This window comes from Labrus bergylta, chromosome 19, assembly GCF_963930695.1.
Source record: "Labrus bergylta chromosome 19, fLabBer1.1, whole genome shotgun sequence".
Taxonomy (NCBI): domain Eukaryota; kingdom Metazoa; phylum Chordata; class Actinopteri; order Labriformes; family Labridae; genus Labrus; species Labrus bergylta.
This window is the reverse complement of record NC_089213.1, coordinates 11605398-11622905: the sequence shown is the minus strand read 5'-3', so window position 1 is coordinate 11622905 and position 17508 is coordinate 11605398. Positions and strand designations below refer to the sequence as shown.

The 17508-nt window shown below is 41.0% G+C and overlaps 2 protein-coding genes across 2 annotated transcripts; one reads left to right on the top strand and one right to left on the bottom strand.

Moving 5' to 3' along the window:
- Window positions 1-991: 991 nt before the first annotated feature.
- On the top strand, window positions 992-10556 carry LOC109989035 (zinc finger protein 665). Its single transcript, XM_065948402.1, has 6 exons — window positions 992-1761; window positions 2611-3694; window positions 4057-4086; window positions 4514-4614; window positions 6010-6198; window positions 8283-10556. The coding sequence occupies exons 1-6, from the start codon at window positions 1584-1586 to the stop codon at window positions 9521-9523; spliced, it is 2823 nt and encodes a 940-aa protein (XP_065804474.1). The 5' UTR covers window positions 992-1583; the 3' UTR covers window positions 9524-10556.
- A 1597-nt stretch (window positions 10557-12153) lies between these two features.
- On the bottom strand, window positions 12154-17374 carry LOC109989002 (gastrula zinc finger protein XlCGF57.1). Its single transcript, XM_020640603.3, has 2 exons — window positions 16869-17374; window positions 12154-13505 (listed from the first exon to the last, which is right to left on the bottom strand). The coding sequence occupies exons 1-2, from the start codon at window positions 17059-17061 to the stop codon at window positions 12310-12312; spliced, it is 1389 nt and encodes a 462-aa protein (XP_020496259.2). The 5' UTR covers window positions 17062-17374; the 3' UTR covers window positions 12154-12309.
- Between the last annotated feature and the right edge of the window lie 134 nt (window positions 17375-17508).

The following is a 17508-nucleotide window of genomic DNA, read 5'->3' as shown; positions in this document are numbered from 1 at the left end:
GACAAGACAAATAAAATAAAATTGCGAGTTAATCTTTTTGAGTGTTTTAATCAGAAGTTGCTAACAAACTAATTCTGCTGAATTAAGTTTGTGAAATGGGAAAAGGTGAATCCTCCAGTTTGTGTATCAAGTTTAGTGAGAAGCTGCTGCCACCTGGTGGACATGTGGGAAAGTTATTAAGATAGTTTTAATTCAAAGCGTCTGTACCATCATAAAAAAATACATTTCATATTTTGGTAGTAACTCTTGATATGAATTTCTTTATTTCCGGTGTAGAAACGGTAAATTAGTCTGAATTTCAATAAAGCTGAAAAAAAAAAAAGATTGAAAGAATTTATGAACGCTTAGAAATCTTTTTAGCACTCAGTACACTCAGTTTACTGCACATTGCACATATTGCACAAGTTTACTTTTTCTTTAAATTTTATTTTATTTTATTTACCATTTTGTACCTTTTGCACAATTTAGAATTTATTACTGTAAATATTATTTATCTTATTTTTACCTCATTTTATTTTATCTATTTTACCTCATCTTATTTTACCTTATTTTGGTTGTATTGCACTGCGGGTCGGAGACAAACGCAATTTCGATTCCACTGTATGTCTGGCATATTTTGAAATTGACAATAAAGTTGACTTTGACTTTGACTTTGACTTTAACTTTGACTTTGACTAAGGAGAGAAAATGTAAAGCCTACGCCTTTTTCTCTCCAATAGAAAGTCAGTAAAAGAAGCCAAACCTCCAGCATAGTAGGTCTGTTATTTGTTATTCCCCTAAAGTGGGGCGTACACTGTAACTATATGTTATGATTTAACTGTTTGCAACCTTGTGTTTATCGGTGACGCTGAGTGAGAAAGTGTGAGAGAGAGAAAGCGTATTTTACAGGTGTGTGTATTTAAGCCGTGAATATGAGACAACTGAAGTAAATACACTTGTGAATACTCCGTCCCTATTTATTCAGTGTCATACAGTGTGAGCAAATAAATGCAGTGTGAGCTGACATTGGGCCACACATTTTACACAATCGTAATTTTACTCAATCAACAAGACGATAATGAAAAGGAAGAATCAAACTCTTATGCGCCAGTAGGTGGCAGTAATAAAACACCGCCAATAAAACCAACAGAAGAAGAATGGTACCCGGAAGTGCTACTAACCGTGGCTAACATTCTAATTTCTAATATTGCTACATACGTGAGATGCATTCGGGCAGAGTTAGCGGACTTCATGTATAAATAAGAAACATTGGTTGGTATTCATGCGTCGATATGGCATTTTCTAACCGTAGTCCCATGTCATGCTATCTCAAAATGCTTCGGTGAGTAAGCATAATGTTAGCTTGCTCGCAGGAAATAGACGGACACAGCGACAGAAAGAGAGTGTTTATGGAGACCGAGGCAATTATATGTGTATTATAGTAAACCTACAGTGTCACATAAACTGTTAGAATCGATCAGATTGATTTGCCGCTTCTTGAAAATGTTTAATGTGACGTCAGCTCGGCTTGCTCTCTAAAAAAAAACAGACAGACTCATCATCCTCACATTGGAGTGTTTCTGGAGGAAAAAGCTGTTCAAAAAATGTCTAAAGTCCAAATGCTGAGAGACTTTGTGAACCAGAGACTGACTGCAGCTGCTGAGGAGATATTTGAGTTGTTTGAAAAAACGATATCAGAGTACGAGGAGCAGCTCGGTGGATGGAAACAGAACCAGGGACCAGAACAACTCCTGGACTCTGACGTGTTGTCACCCAGAGCAGGTTTGTAAATTTAGTTGTTGTTTTTTTTTACTCTTCAACCAGCTGCCACCCTCTACCTGCTGTTAAATATTCTACAGAAGCTGAAATAAACATGACAATTCTTTAAAGAGGACATATTCTCCTCATGTTCACCTTTCGTGTCGTCAGTCTGTGAAACCTTTTTGAAGAGCTTTGCATGATTTGCAGCTCATTAAACTTCTTATTTGTCTGAGACTGTCGTCAGCAAAAACTCTCTTTTCAGCCTCTGCCTGTCAGGCTCGTTCCAGCTGCCGTCTCCTTTAGGATTATTCATGGAAATAGTTAGGAATACAAAGTCGTAAAATGTGGTTTAAAAGCTTAAGGCAACATATTAATTTGGATGTGTAATGAAATCCGATGGTGTGTGTGAGGCAGAGGAATATAACTTCCCAAAGCTAATGGCTCTGCTCAGGTTAAAAATATAGGCATCACTCAGTCACATCGAATTGTGTGTAAGAAAATAGTTTAATATTAAAAAAAAAAAATGTTGTTTTTTTTACATTAAAAACAACTAGTGTCGCAATTTTCGCTTGCTGCTGCAATTTAATTGCAAAAAAACGTCTAAAAACATCACAACTTGCACTGCAATTTTCTTGAAAAGCTGCCGTGAAATCAGTCATTTTAGGCCGCAACAATCCCCAAAAATGTTAGTGAAATCCTGGAGTTACTGTATTGTTCTCAGGGGTGTGAGGGGTCTGCAGTGATGTTGCCTGCCCCTCTTCTGTCCCTGGTCTGGTACCAGTCCTGGATGGAGGGCACGTCGGCCCTGATCATGTGTAAGGTTTTCAGTAAACTATAATTTCCTAAAATTTGTATTTGTTCTCCACACAGACATCCAGCAGGTGTTGGTGAGAAATGAGGGAGTTCCCCCTGAGCAGCAGGACTGGAGCCCCAGCCTCGACCAGGTGGATCCAACAAAGTCCCAAGTCATTAAAAAGGAAGAGGAGGAGGAACTGTGGATTAGTCAGGATGGAGAGCAGCTTCAAGATCTGAAGGAGGCTTGTATCAACGAGTCCGCGTTCACGTCTGTCAATTTGAAGAACGAAGAAGATGATGAAGAGAAACCGCAGTCTTCACAGCTTCACCCAAACAAAAACAAGACTCTGCAGTCCTCTGAGTCTGATACTGATGACAGTAGTTGGGATTGGGAGGAGATCAGGAACCCTCAGTCTGATCAGAACCCTCTCCAAAACAGTGAAGAACCTGTAACTGACACAGAAGGTAAAAATGGAGAATTAGCAAAGAGCTCCTCTGAAGTCGCTACAAGTTCAGGTCAGAAGGGACATCCGCTGAAACACAACAGGAACAGAACAGGACCGAAACCTTTCAGTTGTTCAGTTTGCGGTAAACGATACCTGCGGAAAAATTCCTTAGCGACTCACATGCGACATCATTCCGAGGGAACGCGTTTCAGCTGCTCGGTTTGTAAGAAGATTTTTCCATGGAAAGGAGATGTGGAGAGGCACATGAGGGTCCACACAGGGGAGAGACCCTTTAGGTGCCCCATCTGTGGCTCCAGGTTCGCCCAAAGCTCGACTCTGACGTTACATTTAAGAACTCACACAGGAGAGAAACCTTTCAGCTGCTCAGTTTGTCAAACAAGTTTCAGTCTGAGAAACAACCTGCTCCTCCACATGAGGAGCCACACAGGAGAGAGGCCGTACAGCTGTTCATTTTGTGGGAGGACGTTTGCACTACGAGGAAACCTGAAACGACACTTGTTTGTGCACACGGGCGAGAAACAATTTACTTGTTCAGTTTGCGGCCAAAAATTTGCACAACGTGGAACTCTGAAGCGACACATGACTGTCCACACAGGTGAAAAACCCTTCAGGTGTTCCGTTTGTGGTAAAAGATTTGCGCAACAAGTTACTCTGACGAGACACATGACAGTTCACACGGAGAAAACCCTTTAGTTACATCATGAAGATTCTCTCCTCTCCAGTGTCATAAAGTATGTCGTAGGGTTGTCGTGGTACCAAATTTTAATCTCCGATAAGATTCTAGTTAAAGTCAAATGACATCAATATCGTTTTCAATCCCACTGCAACAAAAATATAAGTCCTAAGCACCCAGTATTTGGTTATCTGTTGTTGTTTTTTTTACTACAGAAAAATTGCAGTGCAAACTCCTGCACACATTCATTCATCGGTCGGGCTCTAGTCTTTCAAGTACCGAGAGCAAAACTACGTCAACACTCTAAAGCTACAATCTTTGACAAAGCGGCATCCTCCGGTGTTAAAAAATGAAGCCGACGCTCAAGTGCAAATCCTGCAGTTCCACTAGAGGCTGGCTGCAGAAGCACAGGTCACAGTCATATACACACCCATTCTAAAAAGCCTGTTTTTACAGCAGACATTGACATGTTTACAGCCTGGTTCAAAAAACCAAACAGGTGTGATTAGCTCAGGACTGTCAGTTATGACCAAGACATGTTACTGACCCAAGCTCAGCAAGTTAACAAAATCAGTGGCATTATTAAGAGAGGTTGACTGCTGGATTAATCATGTAAAGACTCATTTTTTATGTAGTTTGGTAGTTTGATCTATAATCATGCAATATGACAAGCTTTTTGGTTGTTTTGTGGGCAAAATCTCCTTTGCAAATGTAAAAAAAAACCTTCTATGCTGTAACAGAGGGGAACACTGCTACACTCGTAGGACATCTATGTGTCTGTTGTTATTTTTAAATTGAAGATCTTAGGCCCCGTGTCCACCTTGCGTTTTTTTTCCAGAAAAGCGCTGGCTGTTCGGTCGGGAGTGCTCACATGGAAGCGTTTGTGCGATGAGAAGAAAAGCGCTGCCCGTCCGTCCTGTCTCCATGACAACGGCCGCTGTATGACCGACCCTGCTCCGTTACCTTTCCCTGCATGTTTGATAGTTTGAGATTTTATTTCCCGATCAGACACGGAGCGAGGAGGATGAGAGTGTAAGACACGAACCGTAGGAGACCAAAAATACAGGGAATATCAAACATTTAGAAAAGAGGCTTGGTGACGTCAACAGTGCCTTTCTGAAAAGTTGAAAGATTTGCTACTTCAGCGCTCAGAGCTGCCGCACAAAAGAGGTGGGGCGCTCAGAAGAAAAGACACAGGGCACTGCGCTTTTTCTCCAGGCGGCCGCTTTCTGCTGGGAGCGCTCTCTACTTATTGAAAACAACTGAAAAAAAAAGACGCTGGCGCTGGAAAAAAATGCAAGGTGGACACAGGGCCTTCCATCAGCGGCACTCAGAGAAACATTATATTTATTGAACAAGTGACTCAAGCTCGTTTCAGTTTTCAATTCTTTTTCATTTGAAGTTCTTTGGCTTTGATCTTTCAAATCCATTTATTACATTTTTCTATCCGTCATCCATAATCCAAAAGTGTAATCTTAACTTTAACTTTATGATAATGAAGGTTGTGTTGGTATTGACTCTTTATAGCAGATTAAAACATGCAATAACATAATACATTTTCAAAATAAAGTTTGCTTTACTGAGACTTGCCTGTCCTTATTGAACTAGTAGAGTTTTTCAGGATCACATACCGTCTACACTTGAGCCTGAGCTCGGGATCAAGAACATCTGCATGCAGGAAAGGAAGGATTTAATCTCTATGAAATACAGAGGAAAACAATCGTATGAAATCTCAGGAGAGGACCTACAGGAATGACCTACACAAACACGACAATGGACATCATGTTCCTCACGGTACACTAGGGGGCGGTAATGCCTCCCGCCACAGCGCAGAATACAAAAGAGGAAGAATGCTACCGGAAACGACTTTTACTAACCGTGTGGCTAACGTGGTTTCTCCCTCTTTGTTACCACGTACGTTACCCTAAAATAAATCCGATGTGGACTACCGGAGGCTGTATGTACTAAACTGTTTTGGAGAGTTCCTTTTTTGCACAGATTTGGGATGTTTTCCCTCCAGCCTTAGCTACTGTTAGCTCAGAGTGCTAATGTAAGTTAGCCTAAAGTTAGCTTTCTCGCTGGACAGAGAGCAAACGAGAGAGCAGGATATGTACATATTTGCGGACACAGTAACTTCCAGATAAGCCTGAAAGTCTGAGCGGAATATTTTTCTTTCTTTATCTACATTTTTATAACGATTTACATACAGCGTGGTGCCCTACATGTCGGATAGATTAGCTTCGTTGGCTAGCTTGAAATAGACGATCTCAGAATTAACAACAACAACAGCTCTTATCACAGAGTCTGGAGGAAAAGTTAATGTTCTTAACTAAGTAGAAATGGCTAAAGTTCAATTGCTGAAAGATTTTGTCACTCAGAGACTGACTTTAGCTGCTGAAGAGATATTTGAGCTGTTTGAAAAGACGATATCAGAGTACGAGGAGGAAATCTGTCGATCGAAAGGGAATCAACAGAAACTTCAGGAAACTTCCTACATGCCGGAAATCCGCTTGGAAATTGCAGGTTTGTACGATTAAACTATTCCCCCCCCCCCCCTTTGCGTCACCTGTTGTTTCATCGGATGGGGACCAACACGTTTCAATACCTCACAAACAAAATAAGAACTCCGAGGGACCCAGTGGTTAAATTTAATTGTTGTCAATTATCATTTAATGCAAGTAAACTCTTTCCAAGTGGCCCCCGAGCTGCATGAATAATTCGGCTACATGTGTTTGAATTCACCTTTTGGTAATTAAAACTAGAAATTGTCTAATATTTGGCGCCTAGCCGTGGTGTAGTGCAGCAGGGTTTACAGAGTGAAGTCACTTATTATTCAGTCTCCATCCCAAGACTGTCTGACCTCCTCTGTCAAGAGAGGAAATACACACAATAAAATCGGGCTGCACTTCCAGTTTAGAGTCTCATGCCGTGGTATACCCTGTGGTTTCTCTCCCGTAGGATATACCAATTTCCTCTGATTCACATATTTTGACAATTTTTAGTAGTATGTTTTTTTTTTCAGGATGATGAAGGGATGCTCCTCCCTACTCTGTCTCTAATTGGCTGAATATGCAAGAGGAGTCTTAACATGTCAGCGTTTATAACAGTCCTTTCATACTCTGCTGGACCGGGCAATTCAAATTAAAAACATTTTTTTGGGGGAAAGTTAAGAGTCTATCCACTACTTTAGGGAACCCCTACTATCCGTTTTAAAATATGACACTGAGCTTTGGAACGTCTGTGAAGTAGTTCTGGTGAATCTGCCTCTTCATCGCTCTAAATAAATGCTCAGTATCAGCCTGTGTTTGAGTAACTATAGCAACAGTGACAAAGTCAAAACTTCCCTTTACAATCAATTCAACTTATATTAAAGTAACATTAGTGTACAGCAATGAGGGGCTTACAGAATATCATACCTTTTGACTGGGATGCAATTAAAGAGAAAATAAAGGGAGAGGGTTAAAATATAGCCTGTGTAAAAAGTTTCCCCGGGTCTGTTTTCCGCAAAGCTCCAGGAAGTGACATTTTATGCACGTTCTCAACGTCCTCCTCATTCCGCTCCGCTTACAGAGATCAACAGTACAAACTCATCACACACTCCCGCTACAGCCAGAGGCCGCCTTCCACACACTTCTATGTAAGAGCTCTCAAAGGCGGACAAACTCATCACACACTCCTGCTCTCAGCCAGTGCCTGCTGAGACTGAATACAGACACACAGACTCCTTCACAGACTTTCACATGTGTATGACCACTTACCTCCTCTGTAAACATTATGCCGGTAAATATCCAGTGTTCCGCGGCCGATGACGATGCTGGTTTGTGTACGTACAAGCATGCGAGGGAGAGTGAGCAACAGGTTACTGGTGCAGTTCGCCTAACGGCCATGCAGTATCACTACAAACGCAGTATTTTTGAAAGTTACATATAGCCCCTTTAAAAAAAACAGAACATCAGAAGATGGGCCTTTATAGTCTGTTTATCTACTCTGTGGTGCCCTTTGAAAGTATTGTTGGCATAGGGGAACTCTCAGACATCACTTATGTAGGTCTCACACCACTCTGCAAATAAATGTCACTTATTAGCATGGAGTGCCCTGGTGGAGGAGTCCATAATGATTTAAATGACTGAATAATCACAGTCACTTTTTTGGGGCCATATAAATAAGTAGCTCAATGCATTCTGTACTCTGATACCAGATGAGGCTCCATGGTGCATTAAGCATGAGTCTGTGGTCCGCCCCCCCTGAAACAATTCATATTGTTACTGCTATCAGTGTAAAAAGTGGGTGAAGGCAAACAGGAGGCCACCTGGACGGGGGCGGCGGGGAACCCTTTCCCTGTCCCGCTTATGGTTAGAAAGCATAAATTAGAATAATAATAAGAGATTATATGTATCAGTTCCAGACGTGCCCACAACATGATCGGTGACGCAAAGTTCAAGTCTGTTTATTTTCTGCTCCGGTGCATCATAGGTTTGAAGTTTGAAAGACTTCTACATAAAGCATAAAGCATTTCTCCCCATGTTTAAGAAAATAGTTAGAAGTTTAAAAGTAAACAGAAAAAACACTTTTCTAAAACTTACATTTTCTATAATTATTCCCTGCAGACGTCGAGCAGCTGTTGGTGTGTGAAGAAGAAGCGCCCTCTGAGCAGCAGGAGTGCAGCCCCAGCCTAGGCCATGAGGACCAATCAGAGTCCTCTATCGTTAAAAAGGAAGAGGAGGAACTCTGGAGCAGTCAGGAGGGAGCGCCGCTTCGAGAGCTGGAGGAGGCTGATGTCACCAAGTCCATATTCCTTCCTGTCTCTGTGAAAAGTGAAGAAGAGAATGATGATGATGGAGAGAAACCTCAGTCCTCACATATTCATCAACACCCAGCAGTAGAGGACAGAGACGAATCCTCTGAATCAGATACTGATAACAGTAACTGGAACTGGGAGATCAGGAACTCTCAATCAGCTAGTGAAGAATCTGTCAGTGAAACAGAAAGTATCACTGGAAACACATCACCCAGCTCCTCTGAAGGCGCTACAAGCACCACAAAACACAAAAGAAGCAAAACAGGACAAAAACCGCTGGATTGTAAACTTTGTCATAAGACATATAAATGGAAAGAAGAACTTGAGAGGCGAAAGACAACACACACAGTAGAGAAACCTTTTAGGTGCTCCATCTGCGGCACGCGGTTTACACGGAAAGCGTCTTTGACCTCGCACGCGAGTGTTCATACAGGAGAAAAACCTTTCAACTGTTCCGTTTGTAAAACAAGTTTCAGCCGCAGACACAATCTGGTTTTACACATGAGGGTTCACACTGGAGAGAAACCATTCAGTTGTTCAACATGTGGTAAAAGATTTCCTTCAAAGCGAAATGTGAGACTACACTCGACCGTCCACTCAGGCGAGAAACAATTTAGTTGTTCAGTTTGTGCTCAAAAATTTGCCCTTCATGGAACTCTCAAACGACACATGACAGTCCACACGGGGGAGAAACCATATAGTTGTTCAATATGTGGTCTAAAGTTTGCCCTCCACGGAACGCTCAAACGACATATGATTGTCCACAAGGGGGAGAAACCCTTTAGTTGTTCGATATGTGGCAACAAATTTACACAACGTGGAACTCTGAAACGACACATGACCACGCACCTGGATGAGAAACCCTTCAGCTGCAACGTCTGTGGCAAAACATTTACACAAAACGGAACTCTTAAACGACACATGGTCGTCCACATGGACGAGAAACCATTTGGTTGCTCCATTTGTGGTAAAAGATTTGCAGAGCACGTTAGTCTTAAAGTGCACTTGGCTGCCCACGCAGAGAAAATCTCCAGTGCTCCTCACACATAGACAATACTCGGGACGCCAACCAGTTATATTTGCGGCTGCCCGCGTTTATTAGCCAAACATTTAATCTTTTTCTTTTTTACTGAATTGAATTGCCCTTCCACGAGAGAGAGAAAGAGGGACATCTGGTAGGTCTCTCCTATATAAGCGCCGATCAAGGTGTGACTTCTCATGTTAAAATTGAAGCTAATTATCTTGTCATTTTAGGTTTTTTTCTGCCGCAGCTAGCAGTGGATTATCATTGCGATAGCAGCTGTCAATACTACATCGACAATACGCATCCATAAACACGGTTCACCTGTTGTGATAACAGAATGTGGAGTGACACATTTCAAAGATGAGTAAGGTGAATTGAGCGTCCTCATAAAAACGTGCTGCTGATAAAAGTTGTCAAAAGAGCACAAATGCATAAAATGAACAGACTGTGTGTGACAGAGGAGAGGTGCAGTTGTGTGAAGATAAGAGAATGAAAGGGAAATAAAGATGGCTAGATTCCAGTTGATGGTGACACATAGAGTATATTAATATAGACAAAATCCTAATATTAAGATGCAATTTAACTTGATAAAATAGGGTATGATACCTAGATACAGCATCCTTCAGTGGGAAACACTGATCTCTGACTAAAGCTTCCCTCATGCTCAGTGTGTCAAGTTATGTTTGTGAGGACCCAGGGATGGGAATTTGGATGAAATCATGTACACGTGGAATTAACCTTTTCTGACAACAAAAAACAGGAATCTTTTCTCAGAAAATGTTTTATTTTTTTTATTTTTAATGTTGGCAGGGGGGATAGCCTTGCCTGGTTTCTTACAGGCGTTAAAAATATCTATATAGAAATAATGAGTCTTCTCACTGATCTCTCCCCTTGTTGTTTATATGAAAGCCGTTATTGAAAAATAAATTGTAGAGTTTCCCTGAAGTATGCATGCTAAATGTTGTGGACTGCATGTGAGGTTTTTCTTTTTTTTTTGTCACCTACCGTGGAAGACGTGCTCTGCTTATTAGGTTTCAGTAATTAAAACTGATGCACTAATCCTGTTTTGTCGTTTTCTTATTGCTCCTTTCGTTCATTTGTTAGTGTGGGCCTGCTCAGCTGTTTAGCATCAACACAAATATTTAATTTATCAAGTAGTTATCTGAACTGGGTGACATGAGTCTCAGAGGGAAACTGTGCTTCTCCAACACAACCTTTGTCATGTCTTGCCTCAGGTGACCGCCACCGCCACCCCCACTCCTGTCTCATAGGGATCGTCTCCCACTGTGAGGTGCATGTGTGAACAACCAGATCAGGAGGATGTCAGGGGCAGTTCTTCTGACATTTTCAGCAGTGCAAATGTGAAAACAGGGCCTAACATTGGGAAAACATCCTTTACCTTTTGTGCTGCTCACGCCTGGAACACATTACAAAACATATTCAAACCCAATACAATGGTTACCATGGTTACCAGGGGTCCATTTTAAAACATGACTAACATACTACAGTGCTCTTGGTTTTTACTGTATTTTTACTACCTCTACATCCTTATGTTGGTACTTATACTTTTTCTTTTTATTACTTGTATTCTCAACATCATTGGAAAATGAGGATGATCTGAGAGACTTTGCAGCAACAGTTAACGAGGCGGGCGGGAGGAGGTCTCAATAATCCGGATTTGTGAATGTTTCCTTCTCATAACCAAAAAACAAACCTTACATCATTACATCTGTAAAACGCCCCGTTCAAAGCCGATATGCATTTGCCTATCAACCAATCAATCTTGATTTTTAAAGCGCCAATTTATAACAAATGTTACCTTGAGACACTTTACAAAAGAGCAGGTAAACTACCTTACTCTTTTATATTAATTACAAAGACTCAACGTTAATCCACCATGAGCACTTGGCAACAGTGGAGATGAAAAAACTTTTAAGAGGCAGAAACCTCGAGCAGAACCAGACTCATGATGAACAGACAATCCTACACACTCGCCCTTTAACATTCAAGCCTTTCATCCGTTTTGATAAAAACGTTTTGCCTTGAACGCGCACTTATTCAAGAACGACCCGCGTTAGGGGTTTAGAGACACAACATCGCAGTCTTGGTACAAGCAAAGGAAAGACGTGTTTGTCAAAAGAAGGTTTATTATTGGACCAAAAATATTACATGAAATCTTACAACTAATCACAGAATAAAAGATGCTAGCTTTAAGAATAATTGGGCCATCAACGACTGTATAGAAAAACATGTAATATGTGAGGGCTGTATGAGGACAGAACCGAAACATCTAAACCCATCCTCAGGTTAGCTCAGTGAATCCATTAAACAACTTAAAAATCAAATGTTAAAAACATAAGAGATTTGTTGAATGCTAGGAGAGCACATCCACTCCAAATACAGTGTTACTAGCAAATAGTCAGACAACATTTGCTGTTTTAAATCAAATGACTTGTGTACTTCAGATGTAATATCCCATTTATCAAATTATCTGAAGTTTTTACATATTTCTGCTGCCCTTTCTAACACGCTTGATTTTTGACATGTGTAAGCTGAGTGAATCGTCTTTCACCAACACTGCAACAAAACGGTTTGTCCCCTGTCTGGACAACAGAGTGTGTCCTCAGATTTCCAAAAGAGCAACCATTTTTTTTAAAGATGTGTTCTGGGCCATGTTTGCCTTTCTTGGCGGGACAGCTGAAGAGAGACAGGAAAGGTTGAGAGGAGAGAGTGGGGGGGTGACATACAGCAAAGGGCAAAGGTCAGATTCGAACAAACCCTGCAGCAACCCTTTTTACCAAACACTGAACAGCTAAACGGTTTCTCCCCTGTGACGACAATAGTGTCTTTTAAGAGCGCCACTGCGTGTGAATGTTTTATCACAAAGTGAACAACTAAACGGTTTCTCCCCTGTGTGAACAACAGAGTGTCGTTTAAGCGCTCCACTTTGCGTGAATCTTTGACCACAAACCGAACAACTAAACGGTTTCTCCCCCGTGTGGACAATAAAGTGTCTTTTCAGAGCTGCGTTTCGTGTGAATCTTTGACCACAAACTGAACAACAAAACCGCTTCTCCCCCGTGTGGACAAAATAGTGTCTTTTTAGATCTGCACTATTTGTAAATTTGTGACTACATATTACACAACTGAACGGTTTCTCTCCTGTGTGAACAACCGAGTGCCGTTTAAGGTCTCCGCTTTGTGTGAACCTTTTACCACAAACTGAACAACTGAATGGTTTCTCTCCTGTGTGAACTCTCATGTGCCTCACTATTTCTGCTCTCCAGATAAAACTTCTTTTACAAACTAAGCAGCTGAAAGGTTTCTCTGCTGAATGGCGTGGCATGTGGTTTTGTAAATGTTTCTTTCTCTGGTGTCTTTCAGCACAAACTGAGGAACTAAATGGTTTCTCTCCTGTATGGATTGTTTTGTGTTTTTGCAGTTGTTTCTTTTGCCCAAAGCTTGACGCACATTCAGAGGAGCTAACTGATGTATTTCCAGTATTACAGTTCATATCACTTACAGCTAAGTCTTTGTTTTGCAGAGGGTTCAAACCTTCCTGATGTTCATCTCTCTCCTCCCAATCACCACTGTCATCACTATCAGATCCAAGAAAGTGTGAAGTCTTGTCAGGAGAAACTGTCTGTAAATGATAGTCTGGATTAAAGTCTCTGTCTGGTTCTGATCCTCCACAGTCCTCTCCATCAGATTCTCTTTTCAAATGCTCTATGTCTCTGCTCTTTTCAGATTGGTTTTCATTGAGCTGTGACGACTGAGGTTTCTCTCCATCATCTTCTTCAGTCTTCACAGGGACATGGAAAAAAGTGACCATGCTAATATCAGCCTCCTCTGGCTCTTGAAGCTGCTCTCCCTCCTGACTGCTCCACAGTTCCTCCTGGTCCTCTTTAATGTGTGGTGGCTCTGGTGAATCCTCCTGGTTCAGAGAGAAGCTCCTCTCCTGCTGCTCAGGGGGAATCTCTTCATTTCTCACCATCCGCTGCTCGACGCCTGTGGTGAAAAGAAAACATACAACTTAACAATCACGTATATCTATTCATAAAAAATCCACATAGAGCGAGTTCTGAGGACTCTTTCATCAATTGTTGTAGCTGCAATAATCACAAAGCTCAGAGTGGGTTGTCAAACCCTCCAGCAGTGAGTCTGCACTGATGCTGACTTGCTGAGTATCATACAGATGTCAAAATCTATATCTCATTGGATTTTCTAGTGTTGAAAATTGAATTCTTGCTTATGTCATTATGAAGTTATTCATGTTTAGAGTGACTTAACCATTTCGTAAACTTTCGATTGAAAATGATGAGCTGATGAAATAAAAAGGGATTTTTTTTCACACATGTTTGTTCATCCTGCACCCTCACAGAACGGACGCTACGGCTCAATGCATTCTGTCATACAACCAATATGTCTTTGTGGAGAATAAAGGGGGAAAATGCAATCACACATAGCAGTGTCAACACTCTAATCCAAGAGACAGTAATGCTTTTAACAGTTTGCCAAATGATAATAAACAACAAAAGAAGAAGAAGAAGCAGACGCAACAAAATCCAAGACAAGGAAGAGTCACAAAGCAAGAAGACACAGTGGAGCAAGAAGATCAGCATGCTTCTTTCAATCAGTTGAGGAGGGAAAATTCAGGTTCACATTGAGGTATGTCATTGCAAACATGCTGATCATTTGACAAAATGAATTAGAGTAACCTAGAATCATGTACCGCTGCTCTGCTTCTGTTGTGTTGAACTCGTAGCGAGCCATGACCTAAAAACCGAGTTACAGATACCGATATATCATCCGATAGCTTTCATAGATTTATGTCCTAAGTGTAGAGATATATAGATAGACAGTTTTATTGTGTTGATCTCTCAGATGCAGTTTTCAAACACTTGTGGAAAATATTTATAACAAAGACAAGATGGTCACTCAACTGGAAAGTAACTGAGCATGTACATGCATCACTGCTCGACACACTCTGGAGAGTGATGTGTGTTGTAATCCATATAGCGCCCTCTGCTGGTGAAAGACAGGGGTTGACATTAAGTCAAAATTGCCCTCCGGGCCACTAGTTGTCAAATACCGCTGGTCCAGGAACGTTACTTTTGATTCGAAAAGTAACAGTCACCAATTTACTCTTGAACCATTCTGATGCAAAAGTAAATTACAACTTTTATTTCATTAATTGAGCTCTAGTTATAAAAATATTGTGTATTTTTCTTATATTTATGAGCTCATGTTTATTCACCATGCTGGTAACTGTAAGAGTCTACTTAATCTGATATTACTGAGGCTGTGATAGAGCTGGAATTGTTATGATCACCTTTCTCTCCTCCTTTCTTCTCTGTGAGAAACTCTTCATCTTTAGATCTTTACTTTAGGAGCTCAATTAAGGGCTAAGATACTTTGTGAATAACTGCAATCAGCTGGCCCGGACTCTGTCAATCATTCATCCGGGCCAGCGGGCCCTGAAAGAGAACTGCTCGTGTAAGATACTCAAATTAAATTATATTTGAATGGTAAATGAATAAAGTTATATCGGCGCATATCTGCAATAAAATGAGTCGATACCGTTAGTCACTGGATACACTGATATCAGCAGATATTACTGACCAGCCGATTAATCGGTCGGGCTCTGATAAAAAACAGTTATACAAAGTTCCTTTTCCAGGGGGATTTAGAGGAGTTTATCCCAAAGCTTGCTGTCGTATTTATACCCTCCTCCTTCATAAAGGGTTCTTTGGGTGGCCTGGCGATGGCAGAAATGGAATCAAAGTAGAAATCGAAGTGTGAAATTGAAAACGAGCAGTAAAACAATAAGAAACAAAGAGCTGTTTGTTGTTACCATGGTAGCTGTGACAAAAAAAAAAGAAAAAAAAAAGGATGGGATATTCTTTAAGGACTCCCGTGTTGTGGGAAAGTTTATCAGTTAAGCCTGGTTCACACCGCAGGATAATCGGGCCGATTTGAGCTGCAGACTCGAGGCTGCTTGGAACTGATTATCTGCCCAGATTCTCTTGTAGTGTGAGTCTTATTAAAGATCCAATCTTAACGTCCCAGATTTATTTCAAACATGTTTTAATATTTAGATTTTTTTTTTTTTTTTAAATGTACACCTACATCATGAAGGGGTCTGGCAGAAGTCGTGTGTGATTACACTCATGGAGAGAAACGAGGGAGTAATAAGTGGAGCAGTGGAGACCTGCGGCGCTGTACACCTGTATGCATGTGAAGATCAAACAATCCACGTTGTCCAGCGTCTCCCCAGACATTTCCTCTCCCAAATCTTGTTTTATTCAAACGCATTATAATCCCAAATTTAACAGAAACAGCTCTGTTGTTCAGGGGAGGTTGATGCGTTCCTCCGTCGGGCACGATAATCTTCAGGATATTCTTCAGTATTTGACGTGCAAAGATTTTTCATACATTGTATCGTGAGCACGTTTGAGACTATGGAGGAGAATATCTGTTAGGATTCTCCTTGAAGTGGGTGATGCTGCCCGAATTCACCCGAGTTTACCCGAGGTGTGGATGGTGATCACAGGATGTTTGTCCACGAGACGAAGGGATAAAGCACTGAAAAAGCATTTGGAGAGGAGGAGGAGGACTACTGCTCCACAAAACGTGAGGAAGAAGGTTTTGGCGACTTTCAATAAAGATGGATTCCTTTGTGGAGATTCAAGGAGTGTGTGCGGCGGGAAGAGTGATCAGAAGAAGGGGAGATGGAGGACATATATTTTTATTCATATTATAGTTTGGGGTTTTTTGATCCTTTAACCACTTGTTTCTATTTCTTTTACTGCTCTTACCTTCTTATTGCTGTTATCTTTTTATTTTCAGCTCTTTTAGTTTCTTATATCTTTTTAAATCTTTGTTTTTCCTCTTGGTCTCAGCTCGTGTTGTTGGGTTCTTGTGTTGCCTGGGTTCTTATGATGGTTCTTATGATGGTTCTTGTGATGGTCGGGTTATATATGTCTGTTGGGTATCGTGCACTTTGGGTCCTTTTCTGTTGGATTGTATTTAATTATTCTTAGTATTTTGCATTTGTTTGTTCTTGCTGTTGTTTATGTTCTTCTGTGTTTGGTTTAGTTTGTTCTTGTTTTTGCTGTTTGTCAAAGCACTTTGTAAACCTGTGTTTTTAAAAGTTATTATTATTATTATTACATCACTTTGGCATGTTTGTCGTTTGATAGAAACTTCCGGACAGAGTGTAACTAGATTATTTGTGTTACAGGGTGAGGCCTTCTGAGGAAGCTCCCCTCAGATGCTGACTGTGTGGAAGATGTGGGGGGAAAAAACCCCCCGACTGTGATGACAATTGTAAAGTACATGGTTTCATTGTAAGGGAAACACTGCACTAACCTGATCCCTGTAAGCGGACTTCAGGGTTAAAAACAGCATCCAGTAGTTTGTGTTGTCGCTCGTTTTCCTCTTTAGATCGACGAAGTTGCTCCTCGTATTCTGCTATCGTTCCTTCAAACAGATCAAATATCTCTTCAGCAGCCGCAGTCAGTCGCTGGTTTACAAAGTCTCTCAGCATATGGACTTTAGACATCTTCAAAAATATCTCTCTGCAGCTTTCCTTTCACACACAAACCAGTTAAAACCAATATTTTACAGTCTATGGTTAAAACTTGTTCGGTCGCGCTAAAGCTACCTGCGTTAGCTTCGTATGACGCCGGGGCTCAACTCAAAAGGTTAAACAATTAAAAAAACAAATGTAACAGCGGAAAGAACATCACGTTGTTATAAATTACTCAAAACAAACAGGCCTTTTCAGTTCATAATGATTGCGCCTTAAAATAGCGAGAGTTAGCGTGTTAGCATTGCATACTGCAGCCTCTTCCGGTTGTTCTCCTTTCAGTTTAAAGGCGCATCACCGCCACCTAGCGTGCTGGAGTGTTAAACAATGACACATTATGTCAACACCTGATGTGGATAATAATTAAATGTCTTACATTTTACAAGGTTTAAAGGAACATTTACAAATTAGTAAGGCCAA